The following is a 20086-nucleotide window of genomic DNA, read 5'->3' on the forward strand; positions in this document are numbered from 1 at the left end:
CAACTAAATGCATTCTCTTGTTTTCTGTGAAACAATGCCCAGACTCTTTTTCTTTCAGTATTACAGATTACCCTTTAAAGATTTAGGTGTGCATATAGATTAGATAGAGATAGACAGATTATAAAAAAGCTTATTTTATTTGTTTTTGGATGTCAAATTTTCAAATGTTTTTATTTAACAGCTGGAAATAACGCTTGACCTAGCTAGAAAAGTTCAACTGAAATCAAATGTTAAGCTCTTTATGAAAACAAATACCAGCATTTCTGTATTTATGATTAAGCAGTGTTCATTTAGCCTGCTGTCTTAGTTAAATTGAGCAGAAAAGATGACACATTATCTCGAGTATAGATGTTAACAATAATGCATTGTCACTATATTTTTCTCTCTTATTTGCCTTTGTTAAACTAATCAGATTTGCATATTTGGACTGCATATCATAGAGGCATCCAAACTAAGGCCACATGGCAACTTCACTGAGCTCAAAGAAAATTTGCAGAATACAGAGCATATAAAAGTGCTATCTACTTTAATATTAAGTTGTAGTCTCTGGAATGCTGCAGTGCTACTTCTCGAGCTGAGCAAATTAAGGTGGAGTACCACAGCCAGGACTGGTAATTTTTGCAGGTCCTATCTTGGCATTAGAGTTGCTGTCTGCTTCATTTGATGCCAATGCAGCTCTGAAATGAGAAAACTTGAAAACTTCTGCAATTTGTAGACTGGTATTACTGGTGAGGGCAACATGGTGGATCTCTGTGGCCTGCATTTAACACACAGGGACACAATGTAGTCATGGAATACCACACTAAAGAGTTGGGAAAGAGCATGGAAAGATGTCAGGTTAAATGAGTATCTTCACTGAGGCTGGCAGAAACCATTCTCTCCAGTATGGAGATGGATCACACTGGAAATTTATAAAGAAATGGGGGGAAACGTCCACGTGTCACGTAGCGCTGTAAATTCAATTATGGTGATTCTCCTCAGAAAAACAAGTTATTACTTCATGCATGCATTCTGTGTGAGGGACCCTACTTTCCACACCTCATTTGGTCCCAAAAGCACAAATTTGTTCACCTTCAGGACATGTTGTAAGGTACATCTGTTTACCCAGCTTTTGGGAGAGAAATGGGCATGGTAATGGCCAATACTTGTGGTCATGGGGGCTAACTTAGGTTTTGATTTCACCTTTGGTGAATTATTTTTTATGATGAGTAGTCGCTCCTGGTTCATTTTTCCACTGCCTGAGTGATTGTATTTCTAATTTATGGCAAATGGGCATGGAGCTTCTGAGTATAAGTTACCATGTTTTAAAAATTTGAATCTTAAGGGTGACCATGCAAGGATGCTTGTTGTCAGGACTGACACAATGTCCTTTGGAGTGCAGTTTGAATGTCTGAGAATTCAAATGAGGACTGACTTGTACCTGTCAGGCACAGGGCCAAAAAATGTATCTTTCTGAGTTGAAACCAACAGTTTGCAATCAAAAGAGAAATTGTCTCAGCATCCACTGTCAGTCCAAGCATCTAATGTAGCTGTGGCTAAAGGAACTGTCACACTGTCTGGAGTGGCTTACAACCCAGAGTGACTATTTCAGGGCAGACTGTCAGAAGCAGGGCCGACAACCCAAACTAGTGGTATGTTCTATGATTAGACTTCACCAAGCCAATAACCAGTGTGAACTCCCAGAGTACTACAGTAGTCTTATAATGGAGTCACAGACAGTCCCCTTAAACATGCCAGTCTATCTGGCCACCCAGGGAAGCTGGACTATGTGATAAATGGTCACTTACACCAAAAATCACAAAATATTCTGGTTTCATCCAGTCCCAAGAGACAAGTTACTCACCTGGGTAGATTTGCATCCTAGACCTCATTCCAAAGACAATGCTGGTAACCCATTCTATAATAAACTAACTAAAAGTTAGATAAGAAAAAGGAATGAGAGTTACTGAGAGGTTAAAGCAGGTAAAAATATATGTACAGGTGAGTCATAGTCTGTAAGAGTCGTCCCCAAACTGTGGAGCACCCACATGGGGGGCACACAACAAGGTCAGGGACAGCCCCCACGGTGGGGGAGGGCAAGAAAGAAGCACCTCGCTTCCAGCCCTTCTCTGCCCTCAGATCAGCTATGCCCCTAGCCTTGCTCCTCCGCTAACCCTGGTCAGTTCCCAGTCCTGTTCTCCTTCCAGGTCCAGCTCCTCCCTCACTCTTCCTCCCCAGCCCAGCTCTGACCCCAGCTGTTGCTCCACTCCGCCTCCTGGGCAGGTCTGCCTCTCATCCCAGCTCCTCCCCCATCTCCAGTTCCACCCCCAGCTCTGCCTTCAGCTGCTGAGGAAGCCTTGGCTGTTCAGTAATGGGGGAGGTGGGCATGGATGGATTCCATTACTGGTAAGGGAGGGTGCAAAAGTTTGAGCACCATTGGTCTATCATTTCAAAAGATCTCGGAGATGTCTCCCGGTTTCCCAAAAGTTTATTAGGTGAAATAAAGAAAAAATTCTTTCTTCTACATAAAGAAATTCTGGAATATCTGTCTTCTCGTTCAGTTATTCTGCCCTGTTAGAATCCAAACAGTTCAGAGCTGAATAATTTTTTCCTGTGTCTCAGAGAAAAACAACTTGACAGTTCTACCCAAGTGTGCTCTTTCTTTGATGATGGAGAGAAGGAATGCATTTAGGGTCTTTGATCTCTGATCATGATATATAATGACCATTTGCTTTGCAAAGCGCAATAATTAGCACCTTCCTGTTACTGTCCTTCATTTGCATTACACAGCTTCTTTCTGTTTGGTGAGTCACTTAGATATAGGGTATATACAATGTCAATGTGTGATACTACAATCTAACTAAAGAGAAGGAGTACTTGTGGCACCTTAGAGACTAACAAATTTATTAGAGCATAAGCTTTCGTGAGCTACAGCTCACTTCATCGGATGCATTTGGTGGAAAAAACAGAGGGGAGATTGATATACACACACAGAGAACACTGTGTGTGTGTATCAATCTCCGCTCTGTTTTTTCCACCAAATGCATCCGATGAAGTGAGCTGTAGCTCACGAAAGCTTATGCTCTAATAAATTTGTTAGTCTCTAAGGTGCCACAAGTACTCCTTTTCTTTTTGCGAATACAGACTAACACGGCTGCTACTCTGAAACCTACATGCTAACAGTATTCAGATAAGTGATAACTATGCATGCAACATCCCATTAGTTTTCATGAGGTTTAAACACCAAACACATTTGAATCTATTTAACAACCACTTTGATCTATACCGGGGTGGGCAAACTTTTTGGCCTGAGGGCCACATCGGGATTGTGAAACTGTATGGAGGGCAGGGTAGGGAAAGCTGTGCCTCCCCAAACAGCCTGGACCCCACCCCCTATCTGTCCCCTGACTGCCCCCCTCAGAACCTCCAACCCACCTGCTCCTTGTCCCCTGACCACCCCCTCCTGGAACCTCCTGCCCCTAACTGCCCCCGCGGGACCCCACTCCCTGTCCAACCCCCCTGTTCCCCATTCCCTCACTGCCCCGACCCTATCCACACCCCCGTTCCCTGATGTGCCCCCCAGGATCCCACCTGGTATCCAACCCGCCTTGCTCCCTGAGTGCCCTGTCCCCATCCACACCCCCACCAGTCCCCCTCCGGGACTCCCATGGCTATCCAACCCTCCCTGTCCCCTGACTGCCCCCCCCCAAACCTCTGCCCCATCCTACCGCCCCCTGTCCCCTGACTGTCCCCCGGGACTGCCTGCCCCTTATCCAAACCCCTCCCCCCGCCCCCTTACCATGCTGCTCAAAGCAACAGGAGCTCGCAGCCACGCCGGAGCCAGCCACGCCGCCCGCGCTGACCAGATGGAGTGGCATGCCAGAGTGCTGTCAGCGTGGCGCGTTGTCGTTGCTGCAGGGGAGGGACCGGGGGCTAGCCTCCCCAGCCAGGAGCTCAGGGGCCAGGCAGGATGGTCCCGCAGGCTGGATATGGCCCGCAGGCCATACTTTGCCCACCTCTGATCTATACCAATACACAAGTGAATTTGCCTGGCTTCCAGCTGTGAGTGTGTCAGCTTTTAGCTGACAACTACCACCTTGGTAGCTGGCTGGCATCAGCGTTACAGGAACCAAACTAAAAGATAATCTACAGAATGATACAGAAATTAGCCCTTCAAAAAATCTGTGCAATGGCAAAAGATGGAGGACAAAAACTGATTGCTTACTCACCTTGATTTTGATGTGGGCTTTATCCTGCTTGATGTGCCAGTTTTGTCAGTGTATATTAATTGCTTGTAATTTGCAGTGTGGTGTGTGGGGGAATTACCTGCCAGTTATTTGTGCCATCCCGCTGACATGCTACCCCAATCTGTAAATAATGTGGGACTTGTGAGTTTACTGATCTTTCTGGATTGTGTTTGTGTTTTGTTTCAAGGTGATGACACAATGACTGGAGATGGAGGAGAATACCTTAGGCCAGAGGACTTGAAAGAACTAGGTGATGACTCTTTGCCCAGCAGCCAGTTCCTAGATGGTATGAACTATCTGAGGTACAGCTTGGAGGGAGGCCGATCTGACAGGTATTTTACCTGAAAATTATATGCTTGTATGATGAGTTAGAGCATAATTTTGTTGAATAGTTAAGCTCTCTGCACAGACCTTCTCAATGTCTTCAATTCAAAATAGCTATGTGATACGCCTATTCTCTCTCATTTCTATAATTATTGTCACTTCTTAGAAGAAAGGAGTAGTCAAAAGAAAGTCATGAGAAGAAAACTACCAGGAACCAAATATATTTGGTACTGGGAAAAAAAGTTTACAGCTAGCGGTGATCTAATTCTCTTCTACGCTAATACTGTACGTGGTCCTAACAGCCAGAGGGCTTAAGGAAAAGTCTGTCCATGATTCATGGTAGGGCGTTAACCAAGGGCACGGTTTGAGAATAAAAGCAATGTACCATCCTTCCTTGTTTTACCTATGGAAAGGAGGAGTGATATTGGCTATGAGGCAGGGTCACAGAGTTATACTAACCTCCAGTTGGCACAGAACAGATGGCTCAGAGTTAAGGGATAGTTGGCTGAGATTTTTTAGTCCTTCAGTAGGATGCTCCTTTCTAGCCTGTGTTACCAACCACAGCACAGAAGGAGAAACCTCACTGGGGCTATCTTGCACAGATGGGTGTGCTAATGCTTAGGGAATTGTACCATTATACTGTAAAACCAAAATCAAAACCAGTAACAGCCCTTTACACTTTGAAAACGTTTATTGTAATTCACATCAAGTCAGTGTAATCTACATTACAATACAGGGCCCAGTTTTCAAACTTTGGTATTTAACTAGTGAGCAGAGCATCAATGCATTATCAGGTTCCCAAACTGACAGACCGACATCCACATTTCTAATTCAGAGTTAAGTGCCCAAAGAGGAAAATGGGTGTCCAAGGTTAGGCATTTCGGTTTGAAAATTACAGTGTCTAGTATAAATTGTTCATGTCATTTCCAAATCTAGTGCAATCAGAGGTGGTATTTCCTTAAATCCTGTCTGCGTCAAGATTTTGGCCACACAAATTGCAACCCATGCTACTGTCCAATGTGGTGTGTTATTCCAGCACCAAATAGGATCTGATCCAAAGCCCAGTGAAATCAATAGAGTTGTTTCAGTTGACTTTAATGGTCTTAGGATCACTCTTGGAACAAAAGAAGCCAGAAAATGATTCAGATTGTGTCAGAAGATATTTAACCCCCCTAAGCATTTAGGCCTTCCAAACTTGGAACCTTTGCTGCTCCAGTAAATCCAGTGAATCCTACAACACAGTGGTTAAAAAAATCAAAAAGCGTTAATAATAATCTGCTGGTGGTGATGATTTTTTTTCTTTTTGATTTTTAATGAGTTGTATAAGAAGGCTCACACAGATTGATGCTGGGCTAGATTCAGTTCTCATTTATGTCAGTGTTAATCTTGAATACATGCATAGATTTCAGGGGATTTACACTAGCATAGTTGAGACAAAAATCTGGCTCACTGTTTGCAATATGAAACTTATTTCCTGGTCCTGTAGCATGTTTAAACTGAAATGCAGCAAAAGGACATCCAGGAAGAAGAATCAAACAAAAATGTGCATTTTCCCAGGTCCATCTTTACGCTACTCTTTCATTAATACAGTAAGGTCATATTCATGGGAATTACCACTAAAACTGCCTAAATAAAGTTGCTCTGCTGCAGTACCTGAATCAGAGACAATGCAATGCAATAGAGATTTCTTTTTTTTTTCTGCTGTAACAAATGCAGCACAGCAAATCATTTAAGCTGCCCATTTCATGTATTATTATGCATTTAAAATTATATTTAAAAAGCTTATATTTTTCTTTTGTAACCTTATTCCCTGTTTATTATTTCTCTCTCCCCATCATTCTTTTTAATATGCTTTCATTAGCACTATGCACAGGTAGGTATTACACAGCCTATAAACAGTGTCATCCCCAGTACACTTGTGCAACACTATCCATCCATTTTGCAGGCCTGCTGATGGGTCTAGGAGACTTATGTACTGGAGTTGCTGTTTTCACAGGGCCAAATGAATGGCATTGCTATTGGAGTTAGTTATATTCTCAGACAAGAGAGATGACCTGGTATATAGTAGCATATAATGATCAGTCAGCTAACTTAGGTTCAGGAAAGACTCAGGTTTGAGATTTGGTGTATGACCTCCACTCCTCAACTTAACTCAAACGTATCTGCCATGTCAGATGGGAAAGATTTCTATCCATAAGTGGGGATTTATTAGGGAATGTTTCCAAGACTGGTTTATATATATATAAATTATATATATACATATATATAAAGTTGCAGGGGGCTCAAGTAATTTTCACAGAGTGCTCAGGCAACAGAAAACATTTTGTATTTCCCACACCAGGTGTCACCAGTGGTAAGTGCTTCATTTATTCTCTCAGTTGGTCACTAGCGGGGTGAATGGAGCCCCAGTGATCCAGTGCATCCTGCAGTCATGAATTTGGCAACATTATCTGAACAACCTATGCAGAGAGTCTATGTTTTAGTAGATTTCTAGAGTATCTTATTTAGTGTAACTTTATATGACAATATTCCTAAAAGCCTGCCAAAAATACTCTGAAACCAATAATTAGTGTATGTCTCTTAATCAGTTCTGTTCAACACTGCTTCCCATTAATAATGAGGTCTTGGTTCCTATAAGCGCCCTTGATTCTAGGTTTACACCACTTAGTGTACCTCAGCACCAGATGCTTTAGCAATCAGGTTGTTCCTTATATATGCAACTGATATAATCCAGAGAAAATGAGCAATGCCATTTCAGTATTTGTCTTAAACAAAATTTTAATGGAAATGTTATACTCCTAATTCATCACAGACCTCAGTCACATTTTTATAACTATCATGTCTCTTAAAGTAATGTCCATACCTTCAATGTACTGGGCATGTATTTATGAACATGTACCATTCACTGGGCATGTTGTGGACAAATTGTAGTGGTTGTAATAGTAATGTCTCCTCACCATAGCAGAAAGAGGACCAAATCACTGCAGGATATGTCTCTGCTGCAACCTCCCAACCCAGGTAGACAGACTCACACTAGTGGGGCTTGGGAAAATGCTCTAAAATAACAGCGTGAACATTGCAGCTCCAGTGGAGACTCGGGCTAGTCACCCAAGCTCAGACTTGGGTAGGCAGGGCTTGAGAGCTCAAGCTGCCAGCTGAGCGGCAACATCTATGTTTTTATTTTTGTATGCTACTTCGAGCCCCACTAGCGGAAGTCGATCTACCCAGGCTGGGAGGCTAGCCACAGTGTAGACATACCCTTAGAGACGAGCAGTAGAGCCTAGTACATGTTTCTTTTCATTCAGTAGTGGTCTGGTGAAACCTCACATTAACTGAACAGCAGGACCTATGATCTGGATGGCACTGTAAATCAGCTGTGAATGTTTCAAGCATTAAAGCAAGTAAAGGATAGTGGTAAAAAATGGGGTCTGCTACTGACGTTTAATTTCTGGTATAAGAAGAAATATTTACTGAAGTAATGTTATTATGGAAAACAAGGTGTACCACTACAAAATATATGCCAAAGTAACGTACTTTGTGTATTCAAAATGACCTACAACCAAGGCTTTATTCAGTACATTTTATTTAAAACGAGTTATACATGGACTAAAATGTACGAGGTGAAATCCTAGCCCCATTGGAGTCAATGGATGTTTTGCCATTGCCACTGCCTTCAGTGGAGTCAGAATTTTATCCAAGGAATGTATAATATCCACAAAATGTCATATAACACCCTTGCTCAATTCTGTTTGCCCACTCATCGGGGTGAGTAATATTTGATGACGTGCAAATGAAATATCATTAGTTTTTTCACCATCATTATTCTGGTCAGAGTGGGTGAGAAGGTATTCTGCACTAATTTTCATGGCAGTTTTCCAAGGTTGATATTCATGTAATATTTTCATCATCTTTTTATGATCAGTTTTGTACAATCCATTTAATATGGCAGACATGCAAAGGAAAGGCATTGGTAGCTCTTTTAATTTTATGTATCTCTAATGTAAATACGCCAGGCCACTTATTTGTAAAATACACATACTGCAAGAACCTACTGGATGAATGTAATTATATACAGTGTCATTGAACAGGAGCTGCTGCTGCAATATTTTTGTCTGACTTCCTATACGTTTACATTTAATAGTACTTACTTCACTCTAATGCATATTAGACACATATTTAAAATACTTGAAAATAAATTATCCCATTTTAAACCTACAAATATATTGAATTCTTATGGTACATCCACAATTAATTAGAGTAGAGCTCTGATTAATAGAGACAGATGTAAATTAACCACTAACCAACCAGGAGTAGAAGCTTCCCGTATGGGCATGTTATTTCAAAACTATTCATTATGGGGTTTCTTCCATCTTCCTCTGAAGCATCTGGTACTAACCATTGTCAGAAAGTTTATTGGGCTAAGTGGTCCACTGGTCTAATTCAGTTCGGCAGTTCCAGTGTTCTAATGTTTCTACATTATCATGGACAGTACCCACGCAAGTGCAATCCATGAGAACATAGCTAGTTCCTAAACTTATATGTAATGTGTCCTTAGTTATATAGAATAATAACAAGAAGTATGCCTACATGAATATAAAGTGATACTTGTAAAAACTGAAAGGGTTTGAGCTGTTGATTTTTTGCAAAAAAAAAAAAAAATCCAAAAAAAATTCCTGTATTTACTGTTGTTTTTAATATTTAAAGGGCAAAAGTAATAGTACTGTGAGGCAGAAACCCCATATTAGCTTGATATGTCTTTGTGTGCTAGGGTATCTTTGTTTTGTTTTGCTTTGAGCTAGCAGATATTGCAATTAAGTTCTGAGCTGGGCTCTTGGAAGCAGCTTATTATTGCCTTGCATCTCTCATTGCTACAGCAACCAGTTTTCTGTATTGCTGTGTGTACGTACAAAGGAACCTGTGCTCACATTTTGGATTGCTGTTTTAGAGGTGCTGCAGGCATGCAGAAGGCACTTTGTTTTACACAGGAAGCATGTGGCTGGCCACAGTTCGCCTTGCTGTGTACCTTCCAGGGGACATAACTGAACCTTATTCGTTTATAATTTGAGTCAGAGAGAATGGATCAGAATGAAACTTCAGAGGGACTCATTTCGCTTCTTGTCAGATATTTGCATCTATTTTTTCCTAGACAGTTCACTTGTATTATGGAGCAGGAGAGAGAACTTGATCAAAGAGCCTCAGCAGGAGTTCCTGTTTAGTATAAAGGAAGCAATTAAATCACATAGCTAATTTAAAGCATTTGGGGATAGAAAATAAAGTATATTGTGATATAGTTTAATCTCTTGGGTTCTCCTTTGAATTAAATGAGTGGAGTCAGTCAAAAGACTTTGGTACAGAGCTTAGTCAGACCCACAAGACTATTTTATACTCCCCCTGGAAGTTGCATTATATTTGCTAATAGCACGCTTTTTTCACTCTTCCGCTTGGTCCATCATCCCATTTTCACAATACCTTCTCTACTGCTGATATATTGCCATGGCATCCTGCCAACCTACCAGCCTGCGGTCCTTCAGTTCAGACAGGTCCCACACGTTGAGCCATGCCTCCTACCTGAGGGACAGTGCCATGATTGATGATACAGTCATAATACCCAGCCATCAGGTAAGACCTTTCTCTTTATCTTACTGATCAGTTGCACAATATGCATTTATTTTAAACATTCAATTTTGGAAATATGAAAAAGAATCCCTGTATGAATTCTGTTAATTGAATGACGTAATGTGTGCTGTAGTATTAATTGTGGCATGAACTTGTCTAATTTCAAACTGCTTTTAAATAAACTAGCTTATTGTATAATACTAAAGTATATTCTGTATGAACCAGAACTGTGTGAATGCATCTACAGTACATCTTTATAGCATTTTCCATTGTATCTGATTTTTTAGCAATGTTAATAAGCATGGGGTCAAATGTTCAATTGCTGTAAATGAAATCGAAGGAGCTTTGCTAATTTACATCAGCTGAGGATCTGGTCCACTATTCAGAGAGAAGATTTTTGAAGAGACAATCAAGTCATTGAAAGAGGGGTAAATCTGGTCTCTCCCAGTACTCCTGTTCACTGGGCCAGTAATATTTGTGGTTGTTTTGAAAAAGCACAAGATGTTATGTAAGATGCTTGTTATACTTTGATGTCATTATTGCTCATTTTTATTTGTTGCCTTTTTTAAAGTGTTAATCATTTGCAGCCTGCTATACAAAAATAAGTCTTTCTTCTGGTTCATTTGGCTCATTGCTTTTAAATATGAAAATACAAATTAAATACGAGTTCTTTCACATGCCCAGGTATCAACTCTGGCCAAGGAAGCAGAAAGGAATTCGTATCGCTTAAGCTGGGGCACTGAAAATTTGGACAATGTGGCGCTTTCTTCAAGCCCTATTCATTCAGGGTGAGTAACGTAATCCATTGATATGTACTATGAGGGTCAGAAAAACAGAGTGAGCTCAAACTGCTTGAGCTAATGCTTAACTTGGAGTTGAATAATACTTCATTACAACCTAGTATTTAAAACAAATTGTTATAACCATTCAAATTCAGCCAGTCCAAAGAATATGAATACGGGCCTGATCCATTGACCACTGAAGTCACTGAGAATCTTTCCATTGACTTCAGCAAGCATTGAATCAGGCTTTACGTGAGGGATTTTGACCGATTACTACATAAGAACGGCCATACTGGGTCAGACCAAAGGTCCATCTAGCCCAGTATCCTGTCTTCTGACAGTGGCCAATGCCAGATGCTTCAGAACAGGTAATCATCAAGTGATCCATCCCCTGTCGCTCATTCCCAGCTTTTGCCAAACTATTAATACCCCACCCCCGCCCCAAAAAGTGCTTGGAGTTTTTGGAGAGAAAAAGCATATCATGACTTTTTTGTTTTCACTAATAATGGAGAGCAAGGGCCTGATCCTTCCACCTCTTGTGAGAACCTCTTGTGAGGTCGTTTGACATCAGTGAGAGTTTGAGTAAGTTTGAGTCCTCAAAGTTCCCTGTGTCAGGCTTTGACAGAATGAAATTGCAAAGAAGTGAGAGAAGGGAGGCTGAGTGAACTGTGGAAGTGCTTTTTACAAGTATAGTAAACTATGCCCCAGAACAGCAATATATAATGAAAGCTGTGAAAAAAATCTAAAAATCACCAGTGCTACAACCAGAATCTTGAGAGACTGTCTCTTCTAATGAAGATTATGTTTCTAATAAATAAAGTGAATAGTAGTTGTTTGTGTGATGCAAAAATCCAGCACAGTAAGTTATGTTTATTGCTAATCAATTAATGTCCTCCAAGTAATTATCAAGCAGCCTTATGAACGTTTTGGTTTACACGTTCCTGACCAGTTGCCTTCAGCTATCCCCACAACTGAGTATTTTTTGTTAGCATTTTTATTGGCACCAGTTTGGAGAAACGTGAACAAGATATAAACTAAATAAACCAGACCTGGCCAAGTCAGGGTTTATAAATGTTATCTTGTTTGGGCAAAAAAATTGGGGGCTTGTTTGCTTATTTGCATTTTGGGATCAAAAATAAGTAACTCTGAACACTTATATCTAGAAAGAGAGTGTGTCAAGATTTAGATTTAAAAATTATTTTGGTAGTAATTCTAGCAATTGGTGCCAGATAAGTAAAGGTCTTTTTTCCAGATGATGTATATTACTTTTCACTACACTACCATTGGACTGACCAGTGATTGCAGGTGATAAGTTATTTACTTTTTATAACAGTGTTTTCACATTCTCTGGGGCTTGATCATTTCACACTTTTGTTCAAAGATTAATCAGTGATTCCTTAGATCTTTTGTATGACCAAGTCTGAGTTCCAGGGTCAGGCAATTAAATGTAATAGAAGCAACTGCCTCTGTAAAGCCAGGGGGAAAATAATATTTAATATGTATTTAATTAATCAATTAATAATATTTAATAATATATAATATTTAACAAAAGACAGAGGTAATATTTGGTATTACTATTCTGTTTTTGATTTATACTGTTAATATACCAATAAAATATAATACTAAAGGAGCCTTCAAGAACCAAAATCCAACCTTTGAAAAATACCCCATGAAAGTGTATTCTTACCTTCCACTGACTTATCAAAAGAATTAACTTGTCTTTTGTATGTTAAAGGGACACATTGGATTAAATCATAGTGTTTAAGAACCACGTGTGCTTAACTGAGTTCTAGGATTAACATCTTATTTTAAAACTGAAGCAAATTTAAAACTCTACTTTACTTTTCTCTCTTAATGCTGTTTGTTTAATTATTGCATTTCACTTAGTTGGAACAATGAAAACAAATTTGGCATATACATTATTTTCTCACTACCTGAAGTCATGATTAGGCTGTCATACACTGGCTGATTGCTGTAAATATGGCTTGCAAACACTGCAGGGAAATGTTTAAATCACTCAAGAAAACTTTTTGTTTGCAATTGGAAAACAAGTGTTATGGAAGCATTGATTTTAGGTTTTTTAAAGCAAGGGGCTTTGTCCCAAGACATCACAGAAAGAAAGACAAGACACCAGGAGTGTGATTTAACTAGGCTATAACTTTATTAAATAACACACTGGGAATTATCTGGCAATAACTGTCCAGTGCAGGTTATTCCTGCTTTGTATGTGAGGGAGGACTGCGGTCAGCCCTCTACTCCTTCCCTCCCCCCCCCCCCCACAGTGAACGTAGTCTTAGGTGATGGGACTCCACCCTCCTCTCATATGAGGATTAAGAGTCTGAAGAGTCGTTCTGTCCTTGCTGTCCGGGACATTAGGAGCCCCAACCTCATTCCCACATTCTCCTATTCTGCTTGTAATCGTGGAAACCGAACTCCTATTAACAAGCACCTGTACTGGCTATCCATCAAATTGTGACAATGTGAATTTTACAACTTACCCTACCCACCAGATCCCTGGGCTGCAGTGGGGAAGGCAAAAAACCCATCTCATTGCCCAGGCCAATCTGGAAGTGAGGGAAAGATTCCTTCAGAACAGCAAAAAGATGACTGGTATGCTGCCCACACAGGCCTCAAAATCCCCAACCCGATGGAGGGAGAGCTGTCCTGAGGGTGCAGAATGGTACCCTTTAGCAAGAGGAAGGGCTTATAAGCCTTACTTTGGGTGCGTAGGAGCCAATAGGTTTATATTGCACCCTTCTGTCTAGCCAGTCAGTCAAGAAGCCCTCCTCCTCAAGACGAGAGGCTGAGTGCTCACAACAAGGAAAGGAAAAGGGGGTGTGGGGCATCCCTTAAATAGCAAAAGGTTTTTTCCGTCCTGGCCCTGATAAAACATCTCACAACTTAGGCTGTGGAGGGTGTGTATATGTATTTTAACCATACATTTGGGGTACATTTACCCAACTCTGTCCTTTTATAGGCTCATCAATCATATGAGTGAAGAACAACGAAACAAAGGTCAGAGATTCTGACAGCCATCTTCGAAAAAGAAAACTTCCTTCTCCTATGGGAGTTGACACCCCAACAGTGTGCAATAATTTAGTGTAGAACATTTGCCAATTATTTTGCAGAGTTAGTATTCTCTTTATATCTTAATTAACCAGCTTAAAGGGGAAAATATTGCCACATTATAATTTTCCGGCAGGAGGACATCTAACCTCCATTGGAGACAATCAGTGTGTCCTTCTCATCAGGAGACATGCATGAGATAACATGCTCAGCAAAGTTAAGATTGTTTCAATGTGTTAGAGAATCTTGGATGCTGTAAGCGATGAGAAGGCAAAGACCTATCGCTTTTCTGGAAATGCCAGAAAATATAGTCTTTATTTTTTTTAACTTCCTGTCTCTGTGTTAGGAGAGACAAAGGTTTTGGACAGGTTTATGCAGGTCTCTTTAAAGAGTTTTAGTCACACAGTTTACAGTGAGTTTGTAATCTCATTGTGAAAGGGGCATAATGTTTTCATTAGGTTGGAAAGTGAAAAACTGAATTTGAAGATCTCTTTCCATTTGCAGTTTTTATATATTGCTTGTCAATAGCACATTTTTGTATCTTTTTCATCTATTAATGTGGTTTGTAGCATTGAATGCAACTGGTACAGTTTTAAGTACATATGCAAAATTGTTACATTGTACTCGTTTTGTTGGGTTTCAGTGACATGCAAGCAACTCCAGCTTTACTCTTCTGAATTAAGTGATTACCAAAAATCTTCAAGACAAATGTGTATTTAACAGTTGCCTGTTAAATTTAGTTAAATTTATATTACAAACAGAGAGGCAATGTGATCAAGTGGTTAGAGCACGAGACTGGAGCCAAGAAACCTGGATTCTGTTACCTACTCTGTTATTAACTTGCCCTGTTATCTAGGGCAAATTGTCACTTAGGACTTTTCTACCCAGCAATTTAGTGCACTGCAAGCCAGGGTGCGAATCTACAGCGCACAAACTGACCATGTGGACCCTGCTACAGTGCACTAAAAATTCCCAAGTGCACTTTGGTCTACTCCCATTTCAAATAGTAGTACGGCAAAGCACATTATAGAACTTTTAGGACATGGTAGCAAGCTCTACATGGCCAGTTAGTACCTGGCAAGCTAGTACACAGTAGATTCACACCCAGACTTTCCACACATTGAATCACTGGGTAGACAAGCCCTTAACCCCTTTGTGCTTCAGTTTCCTCTCTGTAAAATTGAGATGATAATGCTTACATTTTATATATAAAAAAGCAGATCCTCAGATGAAATGCATTGCATAAGTAAGTGCTATGTATTATTTTTATTATTACATATACACATACATTTATTAATAGATATTATGGAAATAGAAGTCTGATTGGTTAATAGACAATCCAAATGTATGTGTGTCTAGCAAAGCTAAACTGTGGGGTTGTGTTAGTGAATTTACCCTCCTGGAAATCATTACTTCCATCAGTGGGACTAAAAAACAGTAGAGAATCAGCACTGAAATTGACAAATAATTAGCGTTATCATTCTTAGCTGCCTGTCTGCAAAAAAGGAGATTGGATCATTGCTAACAAGGTAAACTAAATAAATTTAAAGTGTTGTATTTCGAATCCCTTAAATTGTTTCCCTAGTGTAACATTCATTTCCTGGAAATAGTTGTGAAAACAGGACATGGCAGGTAGCAGCTGAGAGTCTTTTTCAAATGTACAAAATTAAATGATATCAGAATACACTGATGCCTTTAACAGGTTATTTAAAACAAAACTCAGGTGTGTTTCATTATAGGCAAAGTTTTGCTGATGTCAAAAGAAGTAAATGACACTGGAGACATCCATACTAAGAAAGTGATGTCAGAAAAATACATAATTGACCATATAATTTATTATCGGGAACATAAATAGTTAGAAGAAGAAGAATAAGTTTAAAATATATCACTCTAGAGGGGGAATGAAAGGAGGACCAAAAACATGCTAAATTGGGGTAAGCTGGAGGACAGAAGATTCATGATAGGAGACTTGAGAAGAGAGGGTTGCGATGGAATCTTAGCTCTTATGGAATTTGATGTCACCAGAATCTCTTGATGAAATTATATTTGAGACACGTAGATACAGAGTTACTCATGTTACGCTGAGGGCCCAATTTTCAAATTTGAACACCTGAACTAGGGAGCACAGTCCCTTATTTGGGTTTCAGATAAGTATTCAGGACTCCAAATGCCCAATTTAGACATGTGAGTGCCAACCTGAACACTCCAATTCAGAACTGGGATTAAGGCACACATGTAGAGAGGATCTGATGACATCCTAAATCATTCTAATTTTGCTGTTGTAGTAACCCGTGATGTTTGTTTATGCTTATATCCCGAACTCACTTTTATCCTCTTCTCTGTAAATACTGTATATAGATATATACACAAAGTTATATATTTAAGCCAAAAACCTCTTCTGTTTTCTTCTTATATTTCACTTAATCCATTCTTTTTTTTATGCTAAATGATCTATTCTGTTGCAGCCGCTCCTCTCCATGTCTTGATCATGACAACAGCAGGTGAATGTCTGCATAATTCTGTTAATATATGGCTACCCCCTACCTTTTTCATCCTTCTCCTTATTTACCTCACTTCAGGATGCTTTAGTATGTTTGTCCACTCACCCTCAGAATGGCAGTTAAACAGAGCCCTATTTTCCCAACCTACAATGTGTCCCTTTTCTCCCAACTGCATTACTCCCCTTCATCAGAAAAATGCTTGATACAAAAAGGGTAAAATTGGTCCTATATTCTTAATTCTGTTTGATTGTATTGATTTAAATTGAATCCTTCATGTTGGTGCCAAGTGCTGCACTATGTGACTATGATTAAATTTTGCTGAGCCACTAATGTGTTTAGTACTGCACAGAGAATAGAAAATGATGCAATCTTTACCTGAAGGAGATTGTAATCTATTAATAAACTGAGGTCTGATATATTCATTCATTTTTTTAAAACATCACTGTAATGGCAGTTGAAAGATACTTTTAAATTCTTAGATGAATTAAATTATTAGGAAAGTAATGATTCACAAAATCATTTTTAAAGGATGCACACCAACAGTCCTGCTCTTCGTTTAGCATAATAAAAGTATTATCATCAGTGAAGGGTACACTATTGCATGCAAATTCCAATTGTTTCCAGATGCCTTGCAGCTAGAGCCATGTTTTTTGTCCTCCCAGAATGTATTTTTCCCCCATACTATATATAGCTCAATTTTGACCTGATTCAGCACTCACTGAAGAAACTGAAGTGTCTCCAATTAGGAGAGGCAGGCATTGGGGATCAAGGCCTTGATTCTTAGTATCTCTGAATGCGACCTTTGGATCAGTTTTTCTGTCCAGTTTTAAACTTGAGAATTGCTGAAGCAGCCTGATAAAACTATTTGTTTCTACTTTTTTCACGCTCTGACTAACTCTGAATGCTGCTATCTCCTTGTTTCCCTGTTTCTTATATTAGTTAAGATGACTTAGATAGAAAATTTCTTAAGTGTATCTATGTGGATATAGTTCAGTGATGACTGTTATTGTTTCATGCTATATGATGAGAAGCATGTGCCTTACTAACTTAATTGAAGAATCATTTCTGAACTGACTGTATCATGAGGGTGTATTGCTTTTGCATTTTCAGTTTTTATGTTCGTTTTAACATTAACCACAGCCTGTTTTAGAAAGACTGTTCAGGGAGCTGTGTTTGCATGGCTGTTCAGATGGTTCTACAGACAGAGATGTGCAGCTGAGCCCCAACAATCTGGTATTCATTGCTATCTGAAGAGACTACCTCTTAGCAAACAGTTTACAAACCAATGACACTTAGCAAAGCCCCAAAATAATGTCTTCTCTTCCCCCAAATATAGGTCTAGCCATTCTTTATTTCCTTGTTTATTTCTCTGCTGGATTTTTAAGTGGGCACAGAAATAGTTAGTTTACATGTTATTGTCATACCAAGAAAATCAGACCAGGAAATAATTTATGGGTTATTTACATGAACATTTAATTTGCAGCAAGCCAGGCTGTGAATCTACCCCACACTAGTCTGCCATGCAGACCATGCTGATGGACACTAACAGTTCCTTAGTGTGTTTTGACTTACCCTGCTTTGAAATTGTTAGAGTATGTCAGTAGGGTCCACATGGGTAGTTCTTGTGCAGCAGGCTAGTGAAGGGTAGATTCACCCCTGAGCTTGCTCCAAACTAAATGTTCCTGTAGACAAGCCCTTAGTGTCACAGCAGAAGGTACGCAATACAAAAATTCCTTGAACTGCATCTCAGCTCTTCATGTTCCCAAGGTAGATAAATTGAACACCATGCATTTTATATGATTCTTGCAAATGAGACTATAAAAAAAGCCAACAAGCTGACAAAGGATTGGTCTGTTTTGTGTGGAAAGCTTTGCAGACATCTTGTAAGAGTAATGGGCCTGCTCTCATGGGCTTAGCCAAAATAACTGCTCTCCCTCAATGGGGTAATATGTATATATTTGTGAATTGCTATAGGATTGTTTGGAATGAAAGGCCTTATGTAACTGGTAACTCCTATCTCTTCCTTACACCACATTAACGTTTGATTATAAAATTTTGGCCTACATTTGTACTCACATAATTTTGTTTGCACAGACAATTATTTGTCTTTTTAAAGCATGGTTCGTAGGCAGGGACAGAATTTACATGCAGAAATCCCATTAGTCCCAAAGAGTTTTGTGTATGTAAATTCTGTCACATTTTCATGAGTGATAGTGTTTGAAAACGGTGTGTGCAAAGTTGCATGCACAAAGATGGAAGCTTCATTAAGGCAGCTTTAATGATCTGGCCCATAAAGCTTGAATATTATATTTACACAATACTATGACCTACCTCTGTGAAGTATATAAAATTACCTTTATGGCTTTCATGCATCTCACATATCAACTCCTCCCAAATATAATTTCAGTCAGTTAGGACCTACATAGTGGACAAAATTTAGCAATTAAACCCCCGTGTAAGTAAGGGCACTGATGTCAGTGGGCTGAATTTGATCCATTAAGTAGAGTGGACATTGGTTGGTCTCACCTGTAACTGTTCTTGCCAGAACAGTATGTCTTAGCCTCCTCCCATGGAATACCCAACTTACATCATATTTCCTGAAGAGTATTTGTTTTTCGTCCTTTTAGTTGCTTTTCATCTTCTCTTCATCTTTTCATCTACTACAGCTCCCCCTAATAAGGAGAATTTCACTATCTTGCCCTGAAACTTCCTTTTCGCTTTGATTTGGGCCATAACAAGCACTTGACATTTGCTTGCAAGCATGATTAATCCTAAACTCTAGGAAGCACAGCTTAGTAACTGTGCTGGTTGATCCAGTCCTGCAAGACTATATAAACTTTAGGGTCATAGCATATCTTTGCTAAGCTTCATTTCCAGCTTTTTTCTTTAAAACTTTGCCCAAAAATGAAACAAATTCAAAAGGTGTCCATCCCTACCTCCAGGAAAGTTTACCTTCTTGTTAGTGCAGTCACCCTTGACACATGTATATTTTGACTTCATTGCTTTAACTCCTGAATTGCTGCCATCTTGGATCAGGACTCAATTAAAGTTTAAATAGAACATAATTCTAATAAACCAAATATACCTACCCACATAGAAGAAATACAGTTCCCTGAGATGTATTTATTACAGGAGGGACCTTTAAAACATGATGTGTGACAGATTTCTTCAGCTATACATAGAGATGTAAAACTAGAAAAGATTCATCTAGCCCATTGCTATGTTGATACAGGTATGTTTCTTTCAGTGTTTTGTGTACTCTAGGGCTCAAAAGAAGGCATTCCCATCACTCACTTGAGAGAGATCTTTCTGAAAGAGTCTTCATGGTTAGAAGTTTCTCTTATATTTGTATTAACTTGACGCCATTCAATTTCATCCCATTGCCCCAGCTATACCCCCAATACCATCCTAATACCTCCTCTTTACTGTTTTACACCCTTAAAATGACTATAGATATTATATCTCCCATATTCATCAGTTTCTGTAAATTAGTTTAGTTCTTTTGACCTTTCCCCATAAATCAATCTCTCCAGATATTCTCTGACTTCCCTTTTAAAACATATCTATCGTA

At 39.4% G+C, this 20086-nt stretch overlaps 1 protein-coding gene across 50 annotated transcripts in view; it reads left to right on the top strand.

Moving 5' to 3' along the window:
- Window positions 1-20086, top strand: part of ANK2 (ankyrin 2) — a 581571-nt gene that overhangs the window by 493190 nt on the left and 68295 nt on the right. For 32 of the 50 annotated variants that reach the window (XM_043512996.1, XM_043513001.1, XM_043513042.1 and 29 more), the window contains 3 exons: window positions 4414-4558; window positions 10067-10169; window positions 10851-10954. In XM_043512996.1, coding sequence (XP_043368931.1) covers window positions 4414-4558; window positions 10067-10169; window positions 10851-10954 — 352 coding nt within the window. Of the gene's footprint in view, window positions 1-4413; window positions 4559-6411; window positions 6424-10066; window positions 10170-10850; window positions 10955-15501; window positions 15544-20086 lie in introns of all 50 variants that reach the window. The other 18 variants (XM_043513005.1, XM_043513012.1, XM_043513020.1 and 15 more) reach the window with 4 other exon arrangements.

The sequence above is a fragment of the Dermochelys coriacea genome, chromosome 4 (genome assembly GCF_009764565.3).
Source record: "Dermochelys coriacea isolate rDerCor1 chromosome 4, rDerCor1.pri.v4, whole genome shotgun sequence".
Lineage (NCBI taxonomy): Eukaryota > Metazoa > Chordata > Testudines > Dermochelyidae > Dermochelys > Dermochelys coriacea.